Source organism: Chiloscyllium plagiosum, chromosome 16, assembly GCF_004010195.1.
Source record: "Chiloscyllium plagiosum isolate BGI_BamShark_2017 chromosome 16, ASM401019v2, whole genome shotgun sequence".
Lineage (NCBI taxonomy): Eukaryota > Metazoa > Chordata > Chondrichthyes > Orectolobiformes > Hemiscylliidae > Chiloscyllium > Chiloscyllium plagiosum.
Window position 1 is genome coordinate 30,536,179 of NC_057725.1, and position 27,678 is coordinate 30,563,856.

The following is a 27,678-nucleotide window of genomic DNA, read 5'->3' on the forward strand; positions in this document are numbered from 1 at the left end:
CCACACTTGATGTACTGTTAAAACCCTATCCCCAAACCAGTTTTCCTCTACTCAGTTTCATGAAGTTGTTTGGGGAGGGGGTGCCTCAACACCCTTATTGTTTTCTGTGAGCCCACTATCCTTCTCTAGGCTTTCTTCAAATAGTCTTGATCTAGACTCTTTGCTTTCTCGATTCCCTGTTGTCACCTCTTCCAGCTCCTTGATTGCTTTCACTGTTTAGGGTTATTGAGGTGAATGGCTTTAAAACTTTTTCTGTTGGTTTGTCTCCAATCCTGAATCTTTTCTTTCTTGTGCCCCCACCCCCCCAATCCACATTATCCTTTTTGCTTTGTCAACCTGTATTTCTAGTTCTGCTATTAAGATCCTCCTATCTGTAGATTGAGAAATAATCCTGTTGTAATTGCCTTGCGTCATTGACTCAGTCAAAAGCTGGCCATATTTTTCTGCATTTCCCCTGTTTAGCCGGAACAATCATATTTTTGTGCGGTGGGGTGGGTGGAGTTTGACTTTGCTTGTACTTAAATTGAGCAGGGTGTGGTAATTGTTTTTATTTTCTCTCCTAGGTAACTCATTTCCCCACCCTTCCCTTTTTTTAAAAAATCTTCTTTTGGAAGTTTTTCGTTGTGTCAAGCCGCCAAAGTGGAGAGTGTGATTGCAGAAGGGGTTGCTTCTCGTTTCAGGTATCTATATAGCTTTGATTTGCTTATGAGTAAATGGTTTTAGTTTTTGCAAACAAAAGTTGTTTTGTGCTTTTAGTGGATTAGTCAGTACCATAGAAATCACTTGATTTAAAACCTGACCACTGTTGACTTTGACAGGTTCTTAATTCCTGCTCAAGATCGCATAGTAGACAAGCTAGAAAGTGAATAGTGGACAGTTTCTTGTGGCTTTGTTTACTGAGCTTTCATGTCATTGATCATTTATGGTAACGTAATGAAAGGACATTTCTGCATATCATGACTGATCCCTTCCTGTCACATTCTGTAGCAAAGTCTTAAAGTTGTGCCTTGTGGTGGTAATGGCATTTGGCTTAAGTAGATATTTATGGGCTCCAGTGACCTAAGTACTGGCTTTGAGTATTGCATCCTTTTTTTTTTGACAAGTCTGCAGGAACCGGTGCTGAGAATTACATGAGACCTTAAATGCTGTATTGATCTTTCAAATGTAAAGTGTCCTAGCATGAGTGGCAGTTAAGCTAAGGTGTTAATTCAAACAAAACTTACAAAAACTGACACATTTTCTTGTCTTTCTAGTGCTTCTTCGGGCGGAGGAGGAGGTAGGGGTGCGCCTCAGCACTATCCCAAGACTGCCAGCAATAGGTATCTATCAATTCTCGGAAAGGGCTATTAAAATGTTAGATTCCTATCTACATTCTTTGAAACAAGAGGTTGATTTTGGCACATCTAAGCCTGCCCTACCCTGACAAAATTTCCTTCCATACTCCCCTGTTTAACTCTGAGCTTGTATAATTAATTGCATTGTCCATAAATGCATGTACGGATGCCCAAAAGGCAATATCTATAGATTATTTTTACCTCTTAAAGTCACCTAACGCACTTGTTGAAACCCTCATCCGTGTCTTATTTTGACTTCGTTATTCCTAAACAGCCCTGGCCTCCCTTTTGCTCAGTTATCATGTAGACTTTTCAGGCATTCATGAGTCTCTTTTCACTGTTTTCTGATAAAACTGATTTTTCAGTATTGTCATCTTACCTTCAAGCCCCTCCATGACATTCTCTCCCAGTATTTTAACTACTACCAGTCATAGTCATAGAGGTGTACAGCATGGAAACAGACCCTTTATTCCAACATGTCCATGCTGACCAGATATCCCAAACTAATGTAGTCCCATTTGCCAGCACTTGGCCCATATCCCTCTAAACCCACCCTAATCATACACCTATCCAAATGCCTTTTTAAATATCCTATAATTCTTGAATACTTTTCCATTTTTGCTAGTTGGGCATTATTAATTTTGGTTGTAGCGGAAGCAGAAATTGCTGGAAAATCTCAGCAGGTTTGGCAGCATCTGTGGAGAGAAATTTGTTAGCATTTCAAGGCCACAGATTGTTCAGAATTTCTGAAGAAAGATCATGACCTGACAAGTTAAGTATGATTTCGCTCTCAGATGCTGTCAGACCTGCTAGGATTTTCCAGTATTTGCTGTTGTTTGATTTCAAGCATCAGCAATTCTTTTTGTTTTTCACTTTGATACACAAGTGTGTGGTCTGTGCTGTCCACTTAGCACCCTCTGTCTTTGAGGAGTGCTGTCTTGTTTTTACTTTCTGTTGTATCTGGTAGAAGTGACACGTTAAACAGCTGCTCTTGCTCTATTGGTTGTGCTGTCAACCACCTAAGCTCTGGAGTTCTCTTCAATACCTCTAGATTAGATTTCTTAGTGTGGGAGCAGGCCCTTCGGCCCAACAAGTCCACACCGACCCTCCGAAGAGCAACCCACCCACACCTATTCCCCTACATTTACCCCTTCACCTAACACTGCGGGCAATTTAGCATGGCCAGTTCACCTAACCTGCACACTTTTGTGTTGTGAGAGGAAACCGGAGCACCCGGAGGAAACCCATGCAGACACTGGGAGAATGTGCAAACTCCACACACCCACAGTTGCCTGAGGCGGGAATTGAACCCGGGTCTCTAGCGCTGTGAGGCAGCAGTGCTAACCACTGTGCCAACGCTTCTTCCTCTTTTGTTTTTAAAGCTTTATATCATCTACCCTACTGTCCTTGAAATAGTTCCACATGTTGTGTTCCAGCTGCATTTTGGTTATATTTTATATCAAACTAAATTTTGTGTTCAAATATGAAATTGTTCATCAAAATAAATTAACTTGTGTAACTAATATCTATTAAATATCTGCAACAGCTAAATGTTAAGGTATCATGTCTTTTTGTGTAGGGCACAACACTGTAGTTTGTTCCAGAAACAGATTTAATAGCTTTTCAAATTCTGTCCCTCTTTTAATACCAGTACGAAGAAGCATGTTGCGTGGATGGCTGCCATTTTGCCTGTGGAGTGATTGCTCTTTCACTGAATCAGCAATCAGCCCACTTCTACTGTACTTTTTCCACAAGTCTGCCAATTTCTGGGCCAAATCTCAAGTTATTTGTCTTCAGTTGTGCATCCCTGTGCCGGTTTGCTTTTTCTGGCAGGAAGTTGTTGGGGACAGAAAGGCTTCTGAATTGACATGACTGACCCAGCTTAGCAAAAACCAGTTGAATCTGAACTTTATTTTGTGGCGTGCTGAAGTTGTAGCCTAACTGAACTATATCTCTTATTGACTAAGCTTTTTACATTCTCAAATAATGCATAGATGAGGTAACAATTATATTGAACAGTTGCTATAGACTTTGTTCCTATCTCTCTACAGCCGGATCCTGGGGGAAACCCCAGGACCTAGCGTACAGAGATGGGTTCGTTCATGAAGCACTAAACGAGATGCCAACTCCTTGAATGAGAAAGAACGACAAGATGGAATCTTCAGGAAAGTCAGAGGGTAAGTTATGATTTAAATTGAATGTTGAAGTAGGCCCTTGGGGCAGAATGGCTACTGTATCCCTACCATGTGACAGGTAAGTCACCTCACTGCCAAATGGCTTTCAACCGTACAGAACTGAGTGCTGCCCCCTCTCTTGGTTTTTTAAAAAAAAAAATTGTGTGAGGAACCTAGGAATGGCACTTTACATCCTTTATTTTCACCTTCAATATTTCTGATCTATGAAATAGGATGAACCCAAACTGGATTTATTTAGGCCCAAACGTAGATTGCACTGGGTTAATTTAATTACAAAATTATCACAGCAACCTGTGTTGGTCTTTATTGCAGAGAAGGTCAATATAAGACCAGTCTTGCTATGGGACATAATTGGGGGGGGGGGGGGATATTCTTGGAGTCAGTTCAGAGGAGGTCTTGTGGAAAATTAGGTAGGTTAGACAGTTCTTTCTGAACAATTCACAATTGAAACTAGTGTTTTATAAAGAAGGTTAGTGTTGACAGGTTAGTGGTGCTTGAGCCATGTTCTTCAAATTTTATATAAAATGTCAACTTGTCATCAAATTCTAATTGAGCTTTTTCATGGATGGAAGGTGATTTTCTTGGATGGAAGTTATTTTCTTGTGTGGCTACTTTTTAAATCTTTCTCTAGTGATGTGCAGAAACATCGTGAGCAGAGCCTACTTCAATTCCATTTCTCTACGCCCTCCTGTTTAGGTGGTGGAAGAACCTTCTGAAATTTGACTCTGGTATTAATTATGAAATGTCTAATTACAGAACGTTTTAAGCAATGTTTTTAATAAATTGCAGTCCTTCAGTTGACATGGTCAGGTTCTATATTTGTTTCGCTTCCTTGAAGGTTATGGTCCATTTGAAAGTGACCAGGGAATGATTTTTTTTTTTTATTTAATAGCTTATAAGTAAGTTGCTGATTTGTTTCTGTATGAATTAAATTGCATGGCTTCTCTTGGACACCACCTGGATGACTACAAGTGGCTGGGCCATTTTTTTGTTTTAGCTTATGTAGAGTAATCATTTTACCTTTATCTACAGTAGCTGAGTGAATTATTCTGAAGCCTCCTTTGGTACTTGTAAGTTGCGCATTACATTATTGTATTCCATGTTGTATTCTGGTTGATTGTAGTCACGTGCAGGTGAGTTCTCTTGGCTTAAAGTACTTTAGGGCTTTACATAAGATTGAAGCCTGGGACTACCAGTTTTCAAAATCCAAAATATTATTTTAATGTAACAAATTTAAAGCTATCCACAGTAAACTATCAAGAAAATGAATTTTTTTTGTGGTTCTTGCTGCAAAATTACTCTAATTGGATTCCATGAGGTTTCTATTTTGTAGAATTCCTCTTTGACAGTGACGATAGAAAGTATATGAAGTGTCTCTAAGTGAGTCCAATTTAATTGTCTTGGCAGTTGAAGCTTTTTGGCAACTCCAAAGTACAATATAATCTGCAACAGTTGTACTTGGGTCAGTCAGGCGTAGTCACTTTGTCTTGTTGTTGCAGGTTGTCACCTTGATATACATTTGGGCAATAATGTACCTGTAGTGTTGTCTTATTGATGGTGAAAGAAAGAGTAGCTGAAGTGAATGTTGGTCCCTTCAATGGCAGACTGGGGAGTTGGTGGTGGGGAGCATAAATATGCAGATACTAACTCAATATTTTGCTTTAGTTTTCATGGTGGGAGACTCTGAAACCACCAATAGTACCCAGTAGTGCAGAAACTTAATGCAATGCCATCACCTAGGGAAAAAGTACTGAGCAAACTATCAGGATTGAAGGCAGATAAGTCCCCAGGGCCTAGTGGCCTACATCTTGGGGTCTGACCAGAACTGACTTCAGATATTGAGAGGATAATTTATATTCAGAAATTCCCTGGATTAGAGCAAGGTTCCGGTTAACATCACAACATTTAAAAAGGGAGAGGAGCAGAAAGAAGGAAACCGATCAGTTTAATATCAGTCATTGGGAAATTATTAGATTTCATTATTTAAGAGAGAAATTAGTCATTTGGAAAGTGGAGGTAATCTAGTCAGCATGGTTTTATAAAGGGTTAATCATACTTCACTGATTTCCTCAGATGTAACAAGCAAAGGTGGTAACGGGGGTCGTGTAGCTGTAATATATCTGAACTACCAGAAGGCATTTGACAAAGTGCAATTTAAAAAACATGTCACGTTGGGTTAGGTGTAATTCATTCTTTTGAATGAGAGGATTGACCAATGGAAAGCGAAGTTGGGATAAATGGATCTTTTGTTGGCAAGCTGTAACTAAGGTTGGCTAAGGAATGGTAAATGGAGCTTAATTTGGATAAATGAAGTATTGCATATTAGTAAATCAATCAAGGGCAGGACAGTTAATGGTAGGTCCCTGGGCAGTGTTAACCAGAGACATAGGGGTTCAGGTCATAGGTGGATGGGATGGTTCAGCTGCTTAGTGTGCTTGCCTTCATTGCTCTGACCGTTTTGAACATAGGAGTTGGGAAACCATGTTGTGATTATATAGGATGTTGATGAGGGCACTTTTAGAGTACAGTGCAGTTCTGGTTGCCCTGCTATCGGAAGAATATTAAGTTAGAGGGTTCAGAAAGGATTTACTAGGATATTGCTGGGAATGGAGGGTATGAGGTACAAAAATGGACTAAAAGGTTGGGACTTTTTCACTGGAGCATAGGAGGTTGAGGGGTGTCCTTTCTTTTAGTGTATAAAATCATGAGGGGCAAAGATAAGGTGAATAGCAGAAGTCAAGATTCTTTCCTAGGTTTGGGGAGTTCAAAACTAGAAAGCATAGGTTTAAGGTGAGAGGACAAAGTTATCTCTTGGGTTCCTTTGTTTTCAAACCTTTTTGATTTTGATTTGTATGTGGAATCTATTGCCAGAGGAAGTGGTAGATGCAGGTACAGTCACAACATCGAAAAGACATTTTTGGATAGTAAGTCAACAAGAAAGGTTGTATAGGAATATGGGCCAAACCCTGCCACTTGGGAGTTGAGTTTAAGAAACTTGCTTTTGGCATGGACAAATTGGACTGAAGGTGGATCAGTGGTGCTGGAAGAGCACAGCAATACAGGCAGCATCCGAAGACAGGATGCTGCCTGAATTGCTGTGCTCTTCCAGCACCACTGATCCAGAATCTGGTTTCCAGCATCTGCAGTCATTGTTTTTACCAAATTGGACTGAAGGGTCTGTTTCTGTGCAGTATGACTCTGGATGCCCCAGGGTTCAGTCCTTGGGGCCCAAATTCATTACAGTTTAATGACTTGGACCCCAGAATAGATTGTAGTTCACCTAAATTTGCAGGTGACGCTAAAATAGGAAAGTAAGCTGCAATGAAGAAATAAGGATTCCAGAAATGGGTAGATCAGGTGAATGTGGTGCTGGAAAAAAAACTGCAGGTCAGGCAGCATTCAGTGAGCAAGAGAATCAATATTTTGGGCAAAAGCTCTTCATCACGAATGAGGCCTCGTTCCTGATGAGGGGTTTTTTGCCCAAAATGTCAATGCTGCTGCTTGACCTGTGCTTTTCCAGCACCACATTCTGGACTCTGATCTCTGGTATCTTAGTCCTCACTTTCTCCTAGATCAGGTGAATGGGCCACAATTAAAGTGGAGTTTAGCATGGATAGTTGAGGTTACCTCTTTTATTTGAAGAATGAAAAGACAACTTTTAAATGGGGTGAAACTTCAAAATGCTTTAATCCAGAGGGAGTTGGTTAACCTGTTGTATGAGTTAGGCTGCTAATACGACTCAGACCTGCATAAGGAGGGAAAATCGAATTTTGGGATTTATTGCTTAAAAGAATGGGGTACAAAAGGAAATTGTTGCAACTTTAAAAGGCTTGAGACTGCATTTGGAATACTGCTTACAATTTGGCTGTTTACTGGAAGGATGGAATTGCATTGGAGGCAGCTCGGAAGATATATACTGGATTAATTCTTCAGAGATGGTGAGATTGAGCAGCTGAGGCCTGTACTTGAGTTTAGAAGGACAGAAGATCCATTTTGTGGTTTATAAGATGGTAAAGAAGTTGACAAATCAGATGTTTACACCTGTGGGGCAACTTAAATGAGAGGTCAGATTTGGGTTAAAGGCAGGCAGATTTTAAAACCAGTGAGGAATTACTTTTCTCTAAGGGCCATTCATTGCCTCAGAGTACAGTGGATGTTGAAGTATTTAGTTATGGGGAGTGGGCAGGAATGTGGAGTTGAGGCCAACATGAGATTGGCTATGATTGTACTAAATGGCAGTGCAGGTTCAAGGGCTGAATTGCTTACTCCTGATCCTAGTTGTGTTCAAGTGTAGTCAGCCCATTTCGTGAGAATGGAAAGGATAGATGTTTTGAGACTTTTTTTGTTGAGCAAAAACACAGGAATACCTTTCTGATAGTTATTAACACAATTTTAGATGTTCCTGTCAGTCCTAATTCTGATATTTGCATCAAGTTGCATGAGCAGCTACTGTCTTGGTGATGTTTTTGCAGTATAGCATGACCTAAGTGGCAGGTCTGGCAACAGTTATTGCATGGTTCATGCAGCTTTCAATTACCCATTACTTTTACCCTGTCTCTGTCCCTTGCAAGACTATTTAGACTGAACACTCTTAAGAATGCCAAACATTTGACATTTTGAGGTTGGCTTTTATGTTGTCTTATCCTGTTGCCTCACCATGAAATTTGTGTGACTGAAGGCTTCGTGAACCAGTTCTCATTTTGGGAGAAAAATCATCCATTAGCTAAGCACCTGCTGATGCATGAGCTTACTGAGTCTTTGAAGTGTATTCCATTGTTTCTGATAACTAGCTATCTGAGTTGAGAAAACTGGATCTGCCTGGGGATGCATTTGGTCACCTGGATTGTCTAGTCTCAACTCGCTGAAGTTTGCTTAGAGCTAACGGTATTTCTTCAATGGCCAGTGCTCAACCTGGACTGTTATGCAGAGTTTCGAGATGCTCTGATACTTAGTCCTCATGTACCATACAATGCTGGTCACCTATAAATGAATTGTGCTCTGAAAATTCTGTTGTTCGTTTAGGTGATGTATTCTTTCAGGTATGACTTTTCAGTAGCATTTGTACATCTAAAATCAGCAATAGGTTCCAGATTGCAACTGACTCCAGTTGTGAAAGATTGCATTTGAGCAGGGCAATTAAACTGGGTATTCTGACCAATGTTTATGCTGTTGTCAGATTATCTGCTTCTTCCTGCGTTGCTGTTCTTGGAGTTTAGTGTAACTTTTGTATTCTCTTTTGCTGGTCTTAAACAATATTGACTTGTTGCAAGGTCCTTAATGAGTTACATAATGTGGTCCTTTTGCAGTGCAGGAAACCTGGCAAATATCACATTGCATAGATAAATGAGCAGGGGTAACATTTGGAAGTACAAGATTTTTGTATTGAGGCAATTTCCTGATTCTTAGTATCTTTCAAAAACCATGCCATTAGAGTAGCAGGTTGATTTCAACATTGAATGGTTTTTGTCTGCACTGATCTAGCTGACTGAAGCATCCATTCTTGGGCTGATTAATGAATTTGTTCAGCTATTGAAACCCAAGAATGGTTTGTTTGATGTGTAATTCCTGAGTGGTTAATGAGTAGCAGTTGTATTTCTCCCAGAATTGTCAAATACAATGTACACCAATGTGTCTGAGGATTTAAAATTGATATCCTCATTCCTGAAATGTTAGCAAAGATGTGCATGTGCCTATTTACATTTTTGTCATTGAGTAGACACTTCAGTTGTTTGTACCTTTTGGTAATCTTTGAGGAGAAAGTGAGGTCTGCAGATGCTGGAGATCAGAGCTGAAAATGTGTTGCTGGAACAGCGCAGCAGGTCAGGCAGCATCCAGGGAGGAGAATCGACATTTCGGGCATAAGCCCTTCTTCAGGAATCATTCCTAAAGAAGGGCTTATGCCCGAAACGTCGATTCTCCTGTTCCCTGGATGCTGCCTGACCTGCTGCGCTTTTCCAGCAACACATTTTCAGCCCTTTTGGTAATCTGTGAACTTGTTTTGCCTGACAACAAATTCAGTTACAGGTACCTAACACTTTCTGTTGAGTAAATGACGTTTTAAAACCAGGTTTTTAATGGGTATAAAATTGTTGATTCTGGAAACCTGCAAAAAAATGCAGGGAATGCTGGAGACCCTCAGGTCTAGTAGTATCTGTATGACCTCAGAACATTAAATCACACCACACTGTTGCCAGATTGCGGAGTTTCTTCTGTATTGTTTGCTTCTGCTTTTATAGTATTGTTTTTGTACAGTTTGAAATCTGTTTATATGGAATTGCTTTTGTAGTGTTCAGTTCATGTTGCCTTGATGTTTTTTGATGCAATTGTTTAAAATGGGTCTGTTTTAAAAATTAATATCACTATTAAGAAAAATTTGAAAAGTTCCTGAGGGCATAGTCTGGCAGCTATTGTGAAGTAGACTTGGCGAGAAGGTTGACCTGCACTTACCTTTGCTTCAATCCCAGCTAAGTCTCCATAGAGATATTAAACGTTTTACTGATTCTAATCTTAAACTGGAGTTTGGGAAAACGAGGCATTGTTAATAGCCTGTTAACCCCACAGTGTTACAGAATTCTAGAATGAATCCTTTTCTGTTGACTAATGCCAGATATGGTCTTCTTTCCATGCCTTAAATGAAGAATTGTTTATGGCCAGAATGTTTTTGGCCTACACCAAAAATCACATTTCAGGTCAGCTTTGTTTCCAGCATTTTAAGTACAAAAGCAGTACTGGTTGTTTTCACTGTTGTGTTTCTGATAATTCAACTGTCTGCATTTCCAGTAATTTGTAATTAAAAGTAGTTTTGGTATTTATGTTGCAGTGTTCTAATTTTGAGATTATTTCATTAAGCAGATTAATGGATGTTCTCTTCCCCAGGTTTAAACATTGAAGGTTGAAATTAAAGCCTGAGGCACTAATCATCAACATCCTTTCTCTTTTAGCATTTTGAACAAGCTTACTCCAGAGAAGTTTGACAAGCTATGCCTTGAGCTCCTCAATGTGGGTGTAGACTCTAAACTGGTCCTAAAAGGGATCATTTTATTGGTGAGCTATTTCTAATAGTAATTTCAATATGTTTTCATCAAAATGTTAGAGCACAGCAAGAGGATTTTGGCCTAATTAGTTCAGCTGATGTTTATGCATATGACATCTCTCCTCCATTGATCTTTTCTTGTTTCATCCCTTCTCACATTCCTTGTTGTCCAGCTTCCCTTTATAAATGCATATTTTTTTTCTCCATGTGGTCCATGAATTGAATGTGTTCTCCATTCTGAAGTGGGAATCTTACCAGAAAATCATTGTAGAACATGAATTTGGAGAATTGGTGTACTTGCACAGCCAGGAGCAGATGTAGGCAGTTCAGCCTTCAGAGTCTGCTATGCCACTTCATACAATCATGTCCGCTCTCATCTTCACCTTTGCTGTACTTCTCCTGCTCAATCTGCAGAATCTTTTATCCCATTTAAGAATTAAAATTCTGTCCACCTCCTTTAAATTTACTTTGGCCTGGTATTCACAGCACTCTAGACTGGGGTAAATGCCAAATTCATGCATTTTTTTAAAAATCTGCTACCTCTTAGCCTAAAACTATGGTTCCCCATTTTAGATTGCCCCACGAGAAGAAACTTTCTTTGTCCAATGTTCCAATCCTTGCGCATCTTGTATGTCCATTAGAGTTTCAGTCATTCTTCTGAATTCTAGTGTATAGCCTAAACTACTGGTTCTCCGAAGCCGCACCCTCCTTCTCTGGAATCGATCAATCCAGTGAAACACCTTCAATGCAACATTATCCCTCTCTCCCTCATCCTGACCCCCAGTTATCTTCACCCCCAAATAACCTTACACATTTGTCCATATTAAACTTCACCTTTCGAATGCCCCTAATCTGTGAATATCCATTTGTGAATATCTTGTTTCTTTATTGCAACTTTCCCACATATTTTTAGTCTTGTCTGCTAAAATACATTCTATTGCTACATCTGAGTCATTGATGTAGATTGCATACAGTTGGAGCCAGAGGACTGAACTCTGGCGCACCACCGGTTATCCTGTCAACCAGAAAAATACCCGATTTATCCTGATTCTGTTTCTATCCATGTTAAATAATTATTCAACTCCGTGATCTTGTATAAACCCTTTTATGGCATCCTTATCATTGCCTGATGGATGTACAATACAAGTCATAGAGATCTACAGCATGGAAACCGACCCTTTGGTCCAATCCATCCATGCTAACCAGATATCCCACCCCAAACTAGTCCTGCCTGCCAGCACCCGGCCCATATCCCTCCAAACCCTTCCTGTTCATACCCATCCAAATGCCTTTTAAATATTGCAATTGTACTAACCTCCACCACTTTCTCTGGCAGCTCATTGCATACGCGCAGGCTTTCTGCAAGAAAAAATTGCCTCTTAGGTCTCTTTTTATTTATATCATTCCCCTCTCACCCTAAACCTATGTCCTCTAGTTCTGGACTCCCCACCCCAGGGAAAAGAATTTCTCTTCATCCTATGAATGCCCCTCATGATTTTATAAACCTCTATAACGTCACCCCTCAGCCTTCAATGCTCCAGAGAAAACAGCCCCAGCCTATTCAGCCTCTCCCTATAGCTCCAATCCTCCAACCATGACAACATCCTTGTAAATCTTTTCTGAACCCTTTCAGGTTTCACAACATCCTTCCAATGGGAGGGAGACCAGAATTGCACGCAATATTCCAAAAGTGGCCTAACCGATGCTAACTAGTGTTCTGTACAGCTGCAACATGACCTCCCCAACTCCTGTACTCCTATTCTGACCAATAAAGTCAAGCATTGCAAACGTCGCCTTCACTATCCTATCTACCTACGACTCCACTTTCAAGGAGCTATGAACCTGTACTCCAAGGCGTCTCTGTTCAGAAACAACCCCTAGGACCTTACCATTCAGTGTATAAGTCCTGCTAAGATTTGTTTTCCCAAAATGCAGCACCTCATTTTTCTGAAACTCCATCTGCCACTTAGCCCATTGGCCCATCTGATCAAGATCCCATTGTAATCTGAGGTAACTTCCTTGGCTGCCCACTACACCTCCAGTTTTGGTGTTATTTGCAAACTTACTAACTATACCTCTTGTGCTCTGCAGGATCCTCATTACCCACTTCAATATTTGAACTAACAAATTAATCAAATATGATTTACCCTTAAAATCATGTTAGTCCTAGATTGTTTTGACTTTCAAATGCCCTGTTATTACCTCTCTGATTATAACAATTTCCCAACCCCTCAAGTTCAACTAACTGGTCTGTAGTTTCCTAGTTTCTGCCTCCCTTTTTCAATAAGGCCCTTTTTAAATCCACTGGAACCTTCTTGACATCCCAGGAATTTGAATATTATATGCAATCCAATCCACTCCACGATCTGTCGCCTTAAGACCTTGTGGTCGCCTATCTTTGCCATATCTCCCTTTTGTGTTCAACTATTACAATATTCAATCTTTCTAACTAACCTGTAAATGTAGGTAAACTGGCGTAAGTATTAGGTTAAGAGAAAATCCTATTTTGATTTATCGTGGCCCAGCACTTAAAGATGCCTCTACTTGGAATTTCTACTGCAGATTGTAGACAAAGCCCTTGAAGAGCCCAAGTATAGCTCACTGTATGCTCAGTTATGTCTGCGTCTAGCAGAGGATGCTCCCAACTTTGATGGCCCAACTCCAGAGGGTTTGCTGCAACACCACAAGCAAAGTACGGTAAGCAGCATCTGCTAATCTTTTATATCGGTTGGTTTCAGTTTTTGTGTACTGATATTGAAATACAACCCACCGATCCATCCTTTGTTCCCACTTCAGACATTCAGACGCCTTTTAATTTCAAAGCTTCAAGATGAATTTGAAAATCGTACCAGAAATGTCGATAGTAAGTATCGTATAAATCTTTTTTTAATCTTTGTGCAAGTTGGTGAAATCTTTAAATTTTGTCTTTGTTTTGTTTTTAGTCTATGACAAGCATGATAGCCCTCTCTCAAATGAAGAGGAAGAGCAACGGGCTATTGCCAAGATCAAAATGCTGGGCAACATCAAATTCATTGGAGAGCTTGGCAAACTTGATCTTATCCACGAATCTATCCTTCATAAGTGCATCAAAACAGTAAGTGGGCTTTTGTGTTGCTGACCATCTGTTATATAGTTTCATAAGACCTTTTTGAAGCTTGGTTTAATGGCAAAACTCAATGAAGGGAAAAATCTGTTATTTGAATCAAGTATTTGGAAGTATTGAAGTCAGTTTTGATTGCACATGGTGCTTATCAGATGGAAATGCAATGGAATAGTAAGTAACTAGAGCATCTGGGTAGAGATTTTTTTGTGATTTATTGTAGTCCAGTGTACCTAAGTACTGTGAAAAGCTTTTTCCCAAGTGGTACAGACAGCTCATAGCAAACAAATCATAGGATACTTCGAACGAGGTATATATTTTACAGAGCAAGATCAACATGATTTGAATTTAGTCTATTCTTCAGTCTAATAACAGCAGGGAAGAAGCTGTTCTTGATCCTGTTGGTGTATGTTCTATCTTCTGGGAGGAAATCTGAAAGTCTTCCTGCACATTTTAGAGTGCAGCTGATACTGGAGAATAGTGGGGGAAACCAGCTTCAAGCAATCTATTATCTAGTGAGGATACTACCTAAAATATGGAGTGATTACGTAATACTATTTAAGTGGGTGTAAGTGAACATTTTCTTACTTTGCTATGGTTTTCATATCTTCTGACAACAGCCTGTTCACTTTTTTTTTCCTGAACAAAGCAGCAGATACCCATCCTGTTCATCAGCATTGCCTTTCAATGGGAATAAGCTTTGGCATATATTTAACTACTAGAATTGTATTCTGGATTAGTGGTGCTGGAAGAGCACAGCAGTTCAGGCAGCATCCAAGGAGCTTCGAAATCGACGTTTCGGGCAAAAGCCCTTCATCAGGAATAAAGGCAGTGAGCTTGGAGAGATAAGCTAGAGGAGGGTGGGGGTGGGGAGAAAGTAGCATAGAGTACAATGGGTGAGTGGGGGAGGGGATGAAGGTGATAGGTCAGGGAGGAGAGGGTGGAGTGGATAGGTGGAAAAGGAGCTAGGACAAGTCATGGGGACAGTGCTGAGCTGGAAGTTTAGAACCAGGGTGAGGTGGGGGAAGGGGAAATGAGGAATCTTGAAGTCCACATTGATGCCCTGGGGTTGAAGTGTTCCAAGGCGGAAGATGAGGCGTTCTTCCTCCAGGCATCTGGTGGTGAGGGAGCGGCGGTGAAGGAGGCCCAGGACCTCCATGTCCTCGGCAGAGTGGGAGGGGAGTTGAAATGTTGGGCCATGAGATGCTCCTTTCTGCTTTATCCAATTCAACTAAGTCGAAATATATTGCTCTGCAATCTGGCATGGGGTTTGTGTGTTGAACTACTATCAGTTGCCACCTCTTTCTCGCCCATGTGCCAGCATTAGCTGCTTCCACAACATGTATATTGCCCAATGCTACTCATTGAATAGATTGACTGACTAACATCCATTTCTGTTGAAACTTCCTCCTAAAATAAGAGCTAAAACTGACTTATGTTTTGCTGTCAACTCTTCGGTCTTCCCCAAACTGAGAATCGGCCAGCCTAACCTCAGCCTTGTTTAATCTACTGCTGAGTGTCTTTAACAATATTTGTATTCTTGCTGAAGCCCTCCCTGTCCAAGTTCTGATTCTCCTTTCATGAGTCACTTCACAGGAGTATTTTATTATGCACTTCATTTTTGTTCCTTGCAAGCAAGGCTTCTGATCACTTGGTACCCATGGTTAATATTTTTAACCTCCCTTTGTAACATTCTCCAGTTTCTGCATATTCGCCACTAATGAATTATTGACTTCAGTTGGTATTAGTCATGATGCATTAAGATCTGCCATACAAATGCAATTTTCTTGGTTTTAAGATTTCATTGTTTGCATTTTGGTCAGTTGTAAATATTTTTTTAATTTTAGCTTTTGGAAAAGAAGAAGAGAATCCAACTTAAGGATATGGGGGAGGATTTGGAGTGCCTCTGTCAGATAATGAGGACAGTAGGACCTAGACTAGACCATGAAAAGGCCAAGGTAAAGTTTGTTCTCCGTGGTTTGTGCATGCCATTTGTTTCAGAAACGGGTATTTTAAGGATACTAATTTGTTCAGTTCAATTGCTGTTGCTAGCCTAGTATACTAATTATGTAGTCCTTCTAGGATTGCAGATGGGAATGAGGAATTGTGAAATTTTGGATTGATCTTGGGCTGGGGATGAAGAATAAATATCTGAAGCAAGTTTCATTTTGGGGCTTCTTGGTCAGTGTGAGACATTCTGATTCTAGGCTCATACTCTAGCTGTAAATCAATTCAGGTCTTTCAATTTGGGGGGGGGGGGCGGGGAGTGAACTTATTGATTGATTGTATATATTAAATTAGTGTTTCTGTGATCTTGGCTGCAATTTTAGTAAATACAAATACCAGCATAGCAATTAGTTATGCTTTGTAAAGAACTTGTGCTTGTGAATGTCTGTGACCTTCATTTAGTGTCCTTGTATTGTTCAGCTTTTTTTTTTTGAAAGATGTTTTGAGTAAAAAATTAAATGCATTGAAGTATTCACCGTCAACATTAGTATTTCAAGCACAACGACTGTAGTTTGACTTTGTGATAAATAGTTTAACTTTCTGCCCCTCCTAGTCTCTAATGGATCAGTACTTTGCCCGGATGCGTTCCTTGATGCAAAATAAGGAATTGCCAGCTAGGATTCGTTTCCTGCTGCAGGTAACTTTTTTTTTTATTTTCTGCCTTTTTCAAAACGTGCTTTTTAAAGCTAACTTGAATATAGCTAACATCCTTTCCACATCTTGAATAGGATACTGTGGAGTTGCGTGAGCACCGCTGGGTTCCTCGCAAGGCTTTTATTGACAATGGACCAAAGACGATAAACCAGATTCGTCAAGATGCAGTAAAGGTGGGTTTTTGGATAGTTCAAAACTTGGAATTGTTGAATGTTGGGTGCATTATGTGACTAACTCCAACTTCTGTTGCCTACAGGATTTGGGCGTTTTCATTCCACCAGCTATGGCTCAAGGAATGAGGAATGACTTCTTTCTGGAGGGTCCTTTTATATCACCAGGAAGGAAATTTGATAGAGATCCACTTGGAGGGCTTGCTGATATGTTTGGACAAATGCCAGGTAGGTATTGATTTTTGGATTTCAACATCCGTGTTGTAGGATTGAATTATTAACCCTGTTGCATCTGAGGATTTTAGAAAATCAAAACTAAATTTACCTTTTTTTTTATAAAGGTAGTGGAATTGGTACTGGTCCAGGTGTAATTCAAGACAGATTCTCTCCTACCATGGGGCGTCATCGTTCCAACCAACTTTTTAATGGGCATGGTGGGCATGTACCACCTCAGTCGCAATTTGGGGAAATGGGAAGCAAGTCTTTCCTTAAATCTAATCAGGTGAGAAATAAAATACATACGTCCTTTCGAAAAGATGGCTAATAGCTCATTTTACTACTACTTTAATGGATTGCATTGCCTACCATACCAGCATTTAATTTTGGGCACTGCCTATTCCAGTAATTCAGAATGGAGAATGGTTTTCTGTGGAATTTGAGGCATGCCTCTTGGTATTAATATGGGACGCTGCAAATGATTAAACCCTGATGCTGTGTAGAGGTGGATATAATTAAAATTTTAAAAGCACTTTTGGATTGCTGGCTTTTCCCCTCCCACTGGAATCTGAGGAACATGTTTGTTTAATTATGGGCCATGTGAATTTGAAGACGTGGTTAAAGACCAGGCTCTGGTATGAGTTGAGGTATACCTAAATGATGGCTTAACCAATGTAAGGCTGAATCGTTGTCATCTGTTTAGGACAACGCAATAAATGTGGAGAGTGCAGCTTTGTTGCTCTTGAAGTGTTAAGGTAATATTTTAGGCTGAAGTATCTTGAGCAACTGTTCCAACACGTGCAAGACCGCATTGAGTCTGGAGATTAATTGATCTGGTGCATTTGCAATTCTGCTTTTCTTGTGTGTTTTAAAGGGCATATGCCAAGGATATGCAAGGTGAAATAAAACATCCAGGGAAAACTTAGTATCTGGAAAGCAAAGGTAGGATTAATGTTTCTGAGGAAGCTGGTACATGATTGGAATCTCGAAATTATTGGACTGTTCTTAGAGAAGTAATTTTAGTTTTGAATGGAGACTCTTAGCCGAGATGAACTTATGCAAGCCACCTTGATGAGCAGTAAAGTACTGACTTCACTGGTTGTAGGGCAGCTGTGGTGTTGTGGAGTACATGTTTGAGGCTGTCCTTGCTTTCATGCTGCTTTGTAGATTCAGTTTGAATACCTCCTGTTTGGGGTAGCTCGTCTCTGAAAGCCAACTTCTGGACTCTAGTTGCTGATGTCCAAACAAAGCTCTATTGGAAGGAGTGGACCAGGATCCAGGACCTACTCAACTTCTAGTTGAGTGTGTTTGTCCTGTTTAAAGCTGAGCCTGGCAGCAGGTAGTGTTGGCACAAGGAAGTGACAGTGTTCTATTACAGGGACAGAACCAGCATTACCATGGACAAAACCAGGGACACTCATCCCAGCAACCAACACAATCCAAGGGCATGCCTCCTCGGTTCATAAAGAAAGGACAGATCAATGCAGATGAGGTAATCTGAATCTGGACATATTCAATGGTTCGGTGCCCAATGATTAAGGAATGACGCGTTATTGCGAGGACTAATCTGGCAGGCTATTCTTTCCACTTGCCCCACCTTAACTGCCACCACTTATCAATTTCTTTTGCCCCCTTTCTCTTTCTTTATCTTTTTTTTCCTCTTTTCCTCTCTTTTTCTCTTCACTACTCTCTGCTCCTCTAATATAACTTTTATGGATAGCTGGCCAGTGTCCTATGAGCGTGATTGAAAAATGAGGGCAGCCACAGTTTGAACCAGGCAAAATAACCATCTGTTCTTCAGATATTTTGGATTTGTATTTAAACAGTATTAAACCAAAGTGCTACTTATTTGCATGCGGTACTAACTTGTGTATTGTAAGTGATTATTGACATTAATGTTTATATCTTCCATTTGTAGATCAGTTTGAGGCCTGCACAGTCGTTTTTGCTGAATAAAAATCTAGTGCACAAGCTTCAACCACAAACACCAACTATGATACCACCAAGTGCACAGCCTCCTCGAACACAAACGCCACCACTGGGGCAGGTACAGTTTGTTCCGCTAAAACCTTTTTTCTATCAACTTTCCTGTTACTTGAGTACATCATATCTCTTCATTGAAGAAACAACAGGAGACCTGACTGGCTAAATAAGCCTTTTTCTCAATTTTAGAAAGATGTGAAATTAGGGATCACAATTGCAGGATAAGGAATTGGTTCCTGAAGATAAATTTCTTCAGTGGGTTCAAAAACTCTTCTTTGGAGTTCTTGAACCTAGACGCTGTGAAAGTTTTAAGTATATTTGAGACAGACTTTGGATTGTGTGGGTTGATCATAAGATATGGAGACTTGATGGAAAGTGGAATGGAGGCTGGAGGTCAGTTATGATCTTGCTAAATGGAAGTGGGAGCTTGAGGCTATACAGCCTACTCCATTTCTGTTATGAACCAATTTAGTATTAAGATCTTGAACAGTTTCAAAATGGGGCTTTTGATATGCCTTCTGATTGTTAACATGCAGTTTTTGAGTTACCATAATTCTTTACTATTCAGTTCTTGCAAAAAAAAATATAATTGTATATTGCCTGTTAGCCCCCTCAACTAGGTCTCAAAACCAATCCACCCTTGATTCAGGAGAAGCCTGTGAAGAACAAGAAAGCACCTTCCAAAGAAGAATTGATGAAACTGACGGTGAGTAGCTTGAATGTCTACTTGTTTTTGAATAGGAAGCGGTGAGATTTCCCTGCAGCCTAAATATTGAGCTCATTAGGTTTAGAGCCTGAACACTCTGTTCCATGCCCTTTTTGTCCCGCCTGTACACCCTAGACTTTGACCTGGGCTGCTTTAGCCAAACCACTTTCGCCACCTCATTGTCCTCAATGTAAGCTTTTTTCCCCTTCTTTGACTTACTTTCATCCATTCCTTACCTAACTTTTTTTCCTTTCTTCTCTTGCTTTTGCAATATCTTAACCTTTCCACTAGTTCCTTTCTCACTCCCACCCCAGTCCTCAATATGAATACCACTTTTTTTCCTAGCTATGTCTGTTCTGAAGGATGACCGGATTCCATATTAATTCTTTCTCTCTGCAGACACTGTCAGAACTCCTGAGTTTCTAAAGCAGTTTTCTTTTATTTGCCCTGACCTTGCACAGTCAAAATACACTGGTCCTGAAAACTAATACGAATGTGACAGACCAGCTAGACTTCTAAATGTTGTCATTGCTGGTGATGCTGCACTAGGTTTTTAGTTCTGTCTTCCCCTCTCTATAACAAACAAGAATACCATTCCATGATTTCATCCTGCAGCTTAAGTTTTCTTTACATTTCACATTTGGAATTCTTTCTGTAGGAAACTATCTTAACTGAGTACCTGACGAATCTTAACATTAAAGATGCTGTCAATGGAGTGAAGGAGATGAAGGCACCAAAGCCTTTTCTGCCAGAAATGTTGAGCAAGATGATTGTGTACACTCTGGATCGCTCTGATGAGGATAAAGAACAAGCCAGTACTCTGATAAATGCACTCAGACAGGAGGGGCTTGTAACTGGTGAAAACTTCATGCAAGTAAGTACACTTAAAGTCTAAAGGGCTGAAGTCTCTTGGAGTGATAGAGCTGTGCAGCATGGAAACAGACCCTTCAGTCCAAGCTGTCCATGCCAGCTAGATATCCTAAATCAATATAATCCCATTTCATAGTATTTGTCCCAAATCCCTCCAAACCATTCCTATTCATGTACTCATCCAGATGCCTTTTTTAAATGTTGTAATTGTACCAGCCTCTAGCAACTCCTTCTTCTGTACAAGTAGTACATCTGCATTGAAAAAAAAGTCCCTTGGGCCCCTTTTTTAAATATTCCCCCCCCCCCCCCCAAACACCTATGCTGTATAGTTTTGGACTTTCCTATCCTTGGGAAAGGACTATGCTATTCACCCTATCTGTGCTCCTCGTGATTTTATAAACTTCTAAGGTCACTCCTCAGCCTCTGCTCTAGGGAAAGTAGCTGCAGCCTATTCAGCCTCTCTAATTCAAACCCTGGTGACATCCTTGTAAATCTTTTTTGCATCCTACAGCAAGGAGACCAGAACTGAATGCATATTCCCAAAGTGGCCTAACAAATGTCCTTGTACAGGTGCAACATGAGCTCTCAAATTGTATACTCAATGCTGTAATCAATAAAAGAAAGCATACCAAACACCACCTTCATTATCCTGTATACCTGCGATAGTTCTTTCAAGAAGCTATGAACCTGCACTCCAAGGTCTTTGTTCAGCAACACTCTCTCCAGGACCTTCCCATTAGGTGTGCAGATCCTGCTTGGATTTGCCTTTCCAAAATGCAGCATCTCTCATTTATCTAAATTAAACTCCATCTGCCACTCCTCAGCCCATTGGCCTATCTGATCAAGATTTTGTTGTACTACTTTGCTGTTTACTATATCTCCAATTTTGGTATCGTCTGCAAACTTAGCAGCCAGTATTCTGACTAGTAAAGGTAAGTATACCAAACGTCGCCATCACTAATGTCTACTTACGACTCCACTTCTAAGGAGCTATGAATCTGCACTCCAAGGTCTGTTTGTTCAGCAACACTCCCTAGGACCTTACCATTAAGTATATAAGTCCTGCTCTGATTTGTTTTCCCAAAATGCAGTACCTCCTCATTTATCTGAATTAAACTCCATCTGCCACTCCTTGGCACCAGCCCATCTGATCAATATCTCGTTGTGTGCTGAGGTAACATCCTTTGCTGTACAGTACACCTCTAGTTCTGGTGTTCTTTGCAAATTTGCTTTCTATAATAAAAGGCATCTGGATGGGTATATGAATAGGAAGGGTTTGGAGGGATATGGGACTAGATTGGGTTGGGATATCTGGTCGGCATGAACGGATTGGACCGAAGGGTCTGTTCCATGCTGTACATCTCTATGACTCTATATTCCCTATGTTCATATCCAAATCACTTGCATGAATGACAAAGTGGACCCAGCACCAATCTTTGTGGCACACTGGTGCACTCAGGCCTCCACTCTGAGAAGCAACCCTCCATCACCCTGTCTCTTAGCATCGAGCCAATTCTTTAATCAAGTGGCTGGTACTTCCTATATTCCATGTGATGTAACCTTGCTGACAAGTCTACCTTGAGGAACCTTGTTAAACACCTTACTGCAGACTGCATTCTGCCTTCATAAACCCTCTTTTACTTCAAAAAAACTCAATTAGGTTAGTGACACTATTTTCCATGCTCAAAGCCATGTTGACTATCCTTAATCAGTCTTTGCCTTTTCTAAATAGATGCAAATCCTGTCCTTCCAGGATCCCCTCCAAAAACTTATCTGCCACTATTGTCATGCTTGCCAATCTGTAGTTCCCTGGCTTTTCCTTACCACCTTTCTTAAATAGTGGTACCGTGTTAGTCAACCTCCAGTCTTCTTGCAATTCATCAGTGACAATCGATGATGCAAATACGTCAGCAAGAGGCCTTGAGTCACTTCTATAGCTTCCCACAGAGTTCTAGGGTACACCTGATCTGGTCCCAAGGATTTATCCAGCACCACAATGGACATTTTTCAAGATATCACTATTTTCCCCAAGTTCTCTAGCTTCCATATCATGAGTCTCCTACTCATTTGGGAATCCTCTACTCTCTTAACTCGAGGTCTGCTGTTTAAAGTTTTGATTTGGTTCAGGCAGAGTCTAAATGGAACTGGAGGAAGAGAAAGGAATTGTAAGAAAGCAAAGCAAATTATATTTACTTGGTTAAATATGGCAACTATTATTTTCTCGTATCCATATCATCTATCTTTTTTCAAATTCTGAAGGATTGGCTCCTATGCAGGGTCATTTTGTAAAAAATTTTTTGTCTTTTGCAATGTGTAATTAGCTTTAGTAAGCTATTTTGGGTGTATTATTAACTGGTTGGATTATTTTTAGATTAATTTGTTTTGTGATTTTATTACAAGCTGTAAATTCCCATGACTTTCCATTGCAGGCTTTCCTGAATGTATTGGAGCAGTGCCCCAAGCTGGAGGGGGATATCCCTCTGGTGAAATCGTACTTGGCCCAGTTTGCAGCACGTGCTGTCATCTCTGAACTTGTGACCCTCATGGAGCTTGCCCAGCCCTTTGAGAATGGAACCCACTTCCCCTTATTCCTGCTTTGTCTACAGCAGCTTGCCAAATTAAAGGATCGAGAGTGGCTGACTGACCTCTTTCAACAGAGCAAGGTCAACATGCAGAAGATGTTGCCAGGTGTGTGCTTTGGGTATCCTTGTAAATGGGAAAATAAATCAACTTTCTTTAATTCGGGGGGTGATGTTTTGGAACTGAGTCAGTATTCTACCCTGTTGCATGAAAAGCAATGAAATTTGACTTTTACTGTAACTTCCTTTGCCCAAAGTGAAGCTTTCATTGGAAAACTGAAATGAAGGTTTATTAGGATTATTGCGGAAAGTCTTAGATGAGTTGTTTTGTAGTTATCAGTTGGGTTTATTAAACCCATCTCTGGCATTACTCTGCATAGCTTTGCTATTTTTGGCTTTTTAATTACAAGTACCTAAAAAGGTACATGTGACTTGAATGTTGTCAATATGCTGCTTAATTAAAAGCTTTGGTTGCTGGTCTTTAACTTCCCAAACTGTACTTTGGTTGTCGAGTTTTTTTTTGTCTTCTCTCAGAGATTGACCAAAATAAGGATCGCATGTTGGAGATTCTGGAGGGGAAAGGACTCAGTTTCTTATTCCCACTACTAAAATTGGAGAAAGAGTTGGCAGAACAGATCAAAAATGACCCATCCCCTCAAGCCATTTATAAGTGGATCAAGGATAACATTTCTCCCAAATTACATACAGATAAAGGATTTGTCAATATTCTCTTAACCAGGTATGTGCATGGCAATAAGTTGGTCTGTCCTGAAACTTACTGCCTCCACCTTACACTCCCACTTCTGGGATGGAGAAGTATGATAGAGCGGCCAATTTTTAATTGTGTTTTTTGGCTTGGGTAATGTCCTTTTTTTTAAAACCAGAATTCCTTGCCCCTCATCCATGATATCTTCCCTCTGATAAGAGTACTGAACTTGTCATGAACATTTTCAATGTTATGCAATCTCCCCCCAATTTAGGTGTATCTCTGTATCTGTTTCCTTTATTTTGAATGAAATTGAACTAAAATATTCTGAATGTATTCTCTGAAACACATTTTCATTCATTTTTTGTATCTGAAACAATAGGATGTATTTATGGCTTGCTCTTTTGGGCAGCTACTGAAATCTGACGTAGGATTTTTGGATTGAGGACTGGTATGGCTGGACTATGACTAGAACAATGTGCAAAATTCTATATTTGTAGTCATTGTTGACTTGATTGACTGACTGACTGACTGACTAATGCTGTGCTCCACTAATTGTTCCTAACCTACTGTTTTAGCTTCCTGCAACACATTTCAAAGATGGCTCCTGCTGAAACTAGTGACCCAACAAGTGTTCCTTCCAAAGAAATGTTGGAACTGGAGAAGCAGCTACTCTTGTCCTTTAAGCCAGTAATGCAGAAGTTCCTGCATGACCACACTGAGCTGCAGGTTAGCGCCTTGTATGCATTGCAGGTGCACTGCTATAATCACAACTTCCCTAAAGGTAAGATTCTGTGTAATGAAAGTCTGAACTTGATCTGTTCAAAAGTTATTTTGAACTTTCCCTTTTTTTCAGCCAGTTTTGGACAAAGCAGAAATTTATAGCTACAGGTCCCTAGTTTGAACATTTTGGTTTAAATTGTTCTGCTCACTAAAATGTTAACTGGTGAACTGCTTCTTGCTTCTAGGTATGTTACTGCGCTTTTTTGTGAACTTTTATGACATGGAAATAATAGAAGAGGAAGCCTTCTTAGCATGGAAAGAGGATATCAGCCAGGAATTCCCAGGAAAAGGCAAAGCTTTATTCCAGGTAACTGAAAAGATTTCTAAGCTAAACCTTCAGAGGAGAGATAACACTCAAACTCATGACCAATTTATGTACATTTTGCTGACTGATTTGGAGCTGATGCTAAATTACACAATGGACACTGGTGTAGATTTAAATTTGGAGCTTTTTTTGTTTTGACTTAAACCTGATTTGATCTTGCAGGTGAATCAGTGGCTAACCTGGCTGGAAACTGCAGAAGAGGAGGAGTCTGAGGAAGAGGAAGGTGACTGAAAACCGGCCAAAGCCTTAAAATAGTGCAAATATACTGTTGCTGTGATGTAACTGCGTTCGTCCAACCACTGCAGAGATTCATTCCACTGTTTGCAGTATTTAGCGCAGGAGCATGTTCATGGCTCATTTCTTCTTCATAACCTTAGTTTATGTCTTAAGTGTAGTGTACCATTGAATCTTAAGATTACAGTACCTTTTTAGGCAACTTCATGACCTATGAAAAGCATGCAATAACTGAATCCTAAATTTACTCAGTGCAAGCAGTAGTTATAATGAAGAAAATGCTGTTGGCTGCTGTTCTACATTGGTTGATTTTTACAAACTGAATAGTAACACCAAGACACTGTAGAAATGCACTTTGCTCAGCAAAATACTTGAGTCGTTGCAATATTTGATTTCTTCCCTTGGATTGTTTTTAAAAAAAAAACCTAAATAAATTGGAATCTGTAATCAGTGGGTTGCAGCTGTAACATTTAATTTGCCTAAATTTCTACCTCCACTATTGGGCTTTGTTTTAAGGTGTGTGCCCGGGTTAGTGATGCTTAAATCCCACAGCTTTGGCATATGCACAAGTCTTTAATCTCTAGTTTACCTGCATAAAGCTTCACTTGTGACATGGTAAACGACATTAAAGTGCTTGGATAACATGGGGAGGGAGAGAACTTCAATGCTGAGATTAATGGAACTAACCTTTTTTTCCTTTGGACCCCTTTTACATGATGGTAACAAAATGAAGCCTACTTAATTTATCAATTTGTGTTCACTACTTGTTCACTTGCCCTGATTTTGTACAAGTAACTTGTATCTATAATAAACATTGTGATACTTGATGTCTTTTCCTGTTGATTTTTGTTTGAAGTTGGTAACATTAATGGGGTGCCAGCTTTTAGCAACAAAGAACCAGCTTGTCTGTTTGCCTTTGGTTAGAAATTTGGAGTGTCTGTTTATGCTGAGCTTCATACTGCTGTGGTTATTGCATGATATGTACAATCACTCAAAAATGGTCGTAAATATAAATGGTGCTCAATCTTTCTTTGATACAGCCTTAATGTAAGGAACTAAATGCTTGCTGAAGAGGTGGGCTCATTAGCCTCTTGTGGCAGCAGACATGACTCGTACATGCTGAATAAACTGCATTTCATTAGGTTAATGCACATAGCTTTGTTATTACTGACTTTATTATTTTGATATGCTAGATTGATACATAGAAGAATTGCCTATTACTTAATATGCAGTGTATACGCTTTCCAACTTTGGTTTTCCTACCGAGGCTAGAATAAGTCAGGGTGATTTCCTGATGTGTTCTATTTCTATTTGGTTAATACCAGTTTCAAACTTGGTCTTTCATCCAAAATTTAAATGTTTTTAAAATTTGAAGAACTCACTTGCCACTAAGCACACATCCCACTTGATTGATAAGAATGGATCTCTGTTTATGTCTTTTTAAACAGAGGTGGAAAGCCCAGCCTGATGCCTTTGAGTCAAGGGTCAAATATGAAATGAAGTCTAAGTTTCATTACTTGTTAAGTCTTTAAAGATAACAGGAGGCAGCATTGAGCAAAAATTTAATGTCTGCACTGCATACAATGGAACTAACTGCCTTGACAGTTGAGATAAATCTAGCATTCAATCACTTACTCATTTTAAAGACTAACTTTTTAGGAATGAGATTTTGGTAAGGACCTGAATTTTAGCCAAATAGCAGACTGCATGATAGTTCTGACTACACTGCTGCCATTTTGCACTCTGGAGATGAGAATGAGGTTGAAGTTGAAATAAGCAGCTGTATGCAGGAGATGTAAAGAATTCCATTGACTTTAATGGTGCAGTATTGCTGCCTTTTTTCTTTTTTTGTCCATCAGTTATCCAGGCATCTATCTTAAAATTCTTCCAAGGCTTGACTTTTGTTTTTTTTGAAATACATGCCTGGTTTTCATGACTGATTGATTCCTTTTGAATATCATCTAGGTCAAATCTATATGAAAATACCTCTGAGCTCATTTGCATAAGCAATTGTATTTTCTCTGTCACCAGACTATAGTCATTCCTGCTTTTTGTGACAAGATCCATACTGTATTTGTAATCTTTCAAAAAAAAAAGTGAAATTATTGTAATGATGGCTGAAGGCAAACCCACTGATTTTTGTTTAGGAGACATTAATCATGAGGCAGGAGGAATCTTGTCTCCTCAAGGTGATTTAACCATGTTTGAGTTTTAAAGTCTTTGTTCCTATTGTAGATCTTCTTTACACTGGAATCAGTCAGCCCCTTGACCCTAGCTTGTTCTGCTGTCAATTTTATTGATCAAATCAATTTGGACTAAATTTGGAAAACTGACTTAAATGTATCAAAACAGCTTTCTTTAACCTATTGTGCAAAACATTAGAATCTATTTTTAAAAGTGCACTTTAAGTTTATAGCTGAGCACTTACCCACAGTTGATACTACATAGTATCTGGATTAAAGCTTTCAGGCAGTCAAATTATTTTAAATTGTTAATCTGATTGGAGAATTATAATTGGCTTTATAAAGCGCATAAAAGGATCTAAATCTTTGTTTTTAAGATGAAATTTGAGCATGATTTCTCAATTGACACAACCATGAGGCTGGGCTACTTAAGTTCCTTTTGAATAGTTTGTAATTACAGGTTGGTTCCTTGTGACAAGCCATATTTCAGTTTTAAACTTTTTGTAGCAGAAATGCTTTCTGACCCAGTGTTAAGGTTTTATCAATGCAAATAAAACTGGATGTGCTGTGATTCACTTTTTTGGACTTTTTTTTTAATTA

At 39.7% G+C, this 27,678-nt stretch overlaps 1 protein-coding gene and 1 non-coding gene across 2 annotated transcripts; both read left to right on the forward strand.

Annotated features, from left to right (window-relative positions):
• The first annotated feature begins 569 nt into the window (after nt 1-569).
• LOC122557736 (eukaryotic translation initiation factor 4 gamma 2-like) lies at nt 570-27,649 on the forward strand. Its single transcript, XM_043705681.1, has 21 exons — nt 570-680; nt 1,254-1,319; nt 3,443-3,511; nt 10,471-10,573; nt 13,125-13,259; nt 13,359-13,425; nt 13,505-13,656; nt 15,510-15,620; nt 16,223-16,306; nt 16,398-16,496; nt 16,580-16,721; nt 16,835-16,995; nt 18,088-18,201; nt 18,628-18,756; nt 19,300-19,398; nt 20,057-20,272; nt 22,698-22,956; nt 23,382-23,586; nt 24,132-24,337; nt 24,522-24,643; nt 24,824-27,649. The coding sequence occupies exons 7-21, from the start codon at nt 13,573-13,575 to the stop codon at nt 24,890-24,892; spliced, it is 2,100 nt and encodes a 699-aa protein (XP_043561616.1). The 5' UTR covers nt 570-680; nt 1,254-1,319; nt 3,443-3,511; nt 10,471-10,573; nt 13,125-13,259; nt 13,359-13,425; nt 13,505-13,572; the 3' UTR covers nt 24,893-27,649.
• On the forward strand, nt 18,234-18,470 carry LOC122558152. The gene has a single exon (XR_006314053.1). It is a non-coding gene; the product is annotated as a small nucleolar RNA SNORD97 (small nucleolar RNA).
• Nucleotides 27,650-27,678: the final 29 nt, after the last annotated feature.

Coding starts and splice junctions, on each gene's coding strand:
- LOC122557736 (XM_043705681.1), top strand. CDS start 13,573: ATGCTGGGCAACATCAAATTCATTGGAGAGCTTGGCAAACTTGATCTT. Junction 23,587..24,131: donor GTCAATATTCTCTTAACCAG/GTATGTGCATGG, acceptor CTACTGTTTTAG/CTTCCTGCAACACATTTCAA. Junction 24,338..24,521: donor TAATCACAACTTCCCTAAAG/GTAAGATTCTGT, acceptor TCTTGCTTCTAG/GTATGTTACTGCGCTTTTTT.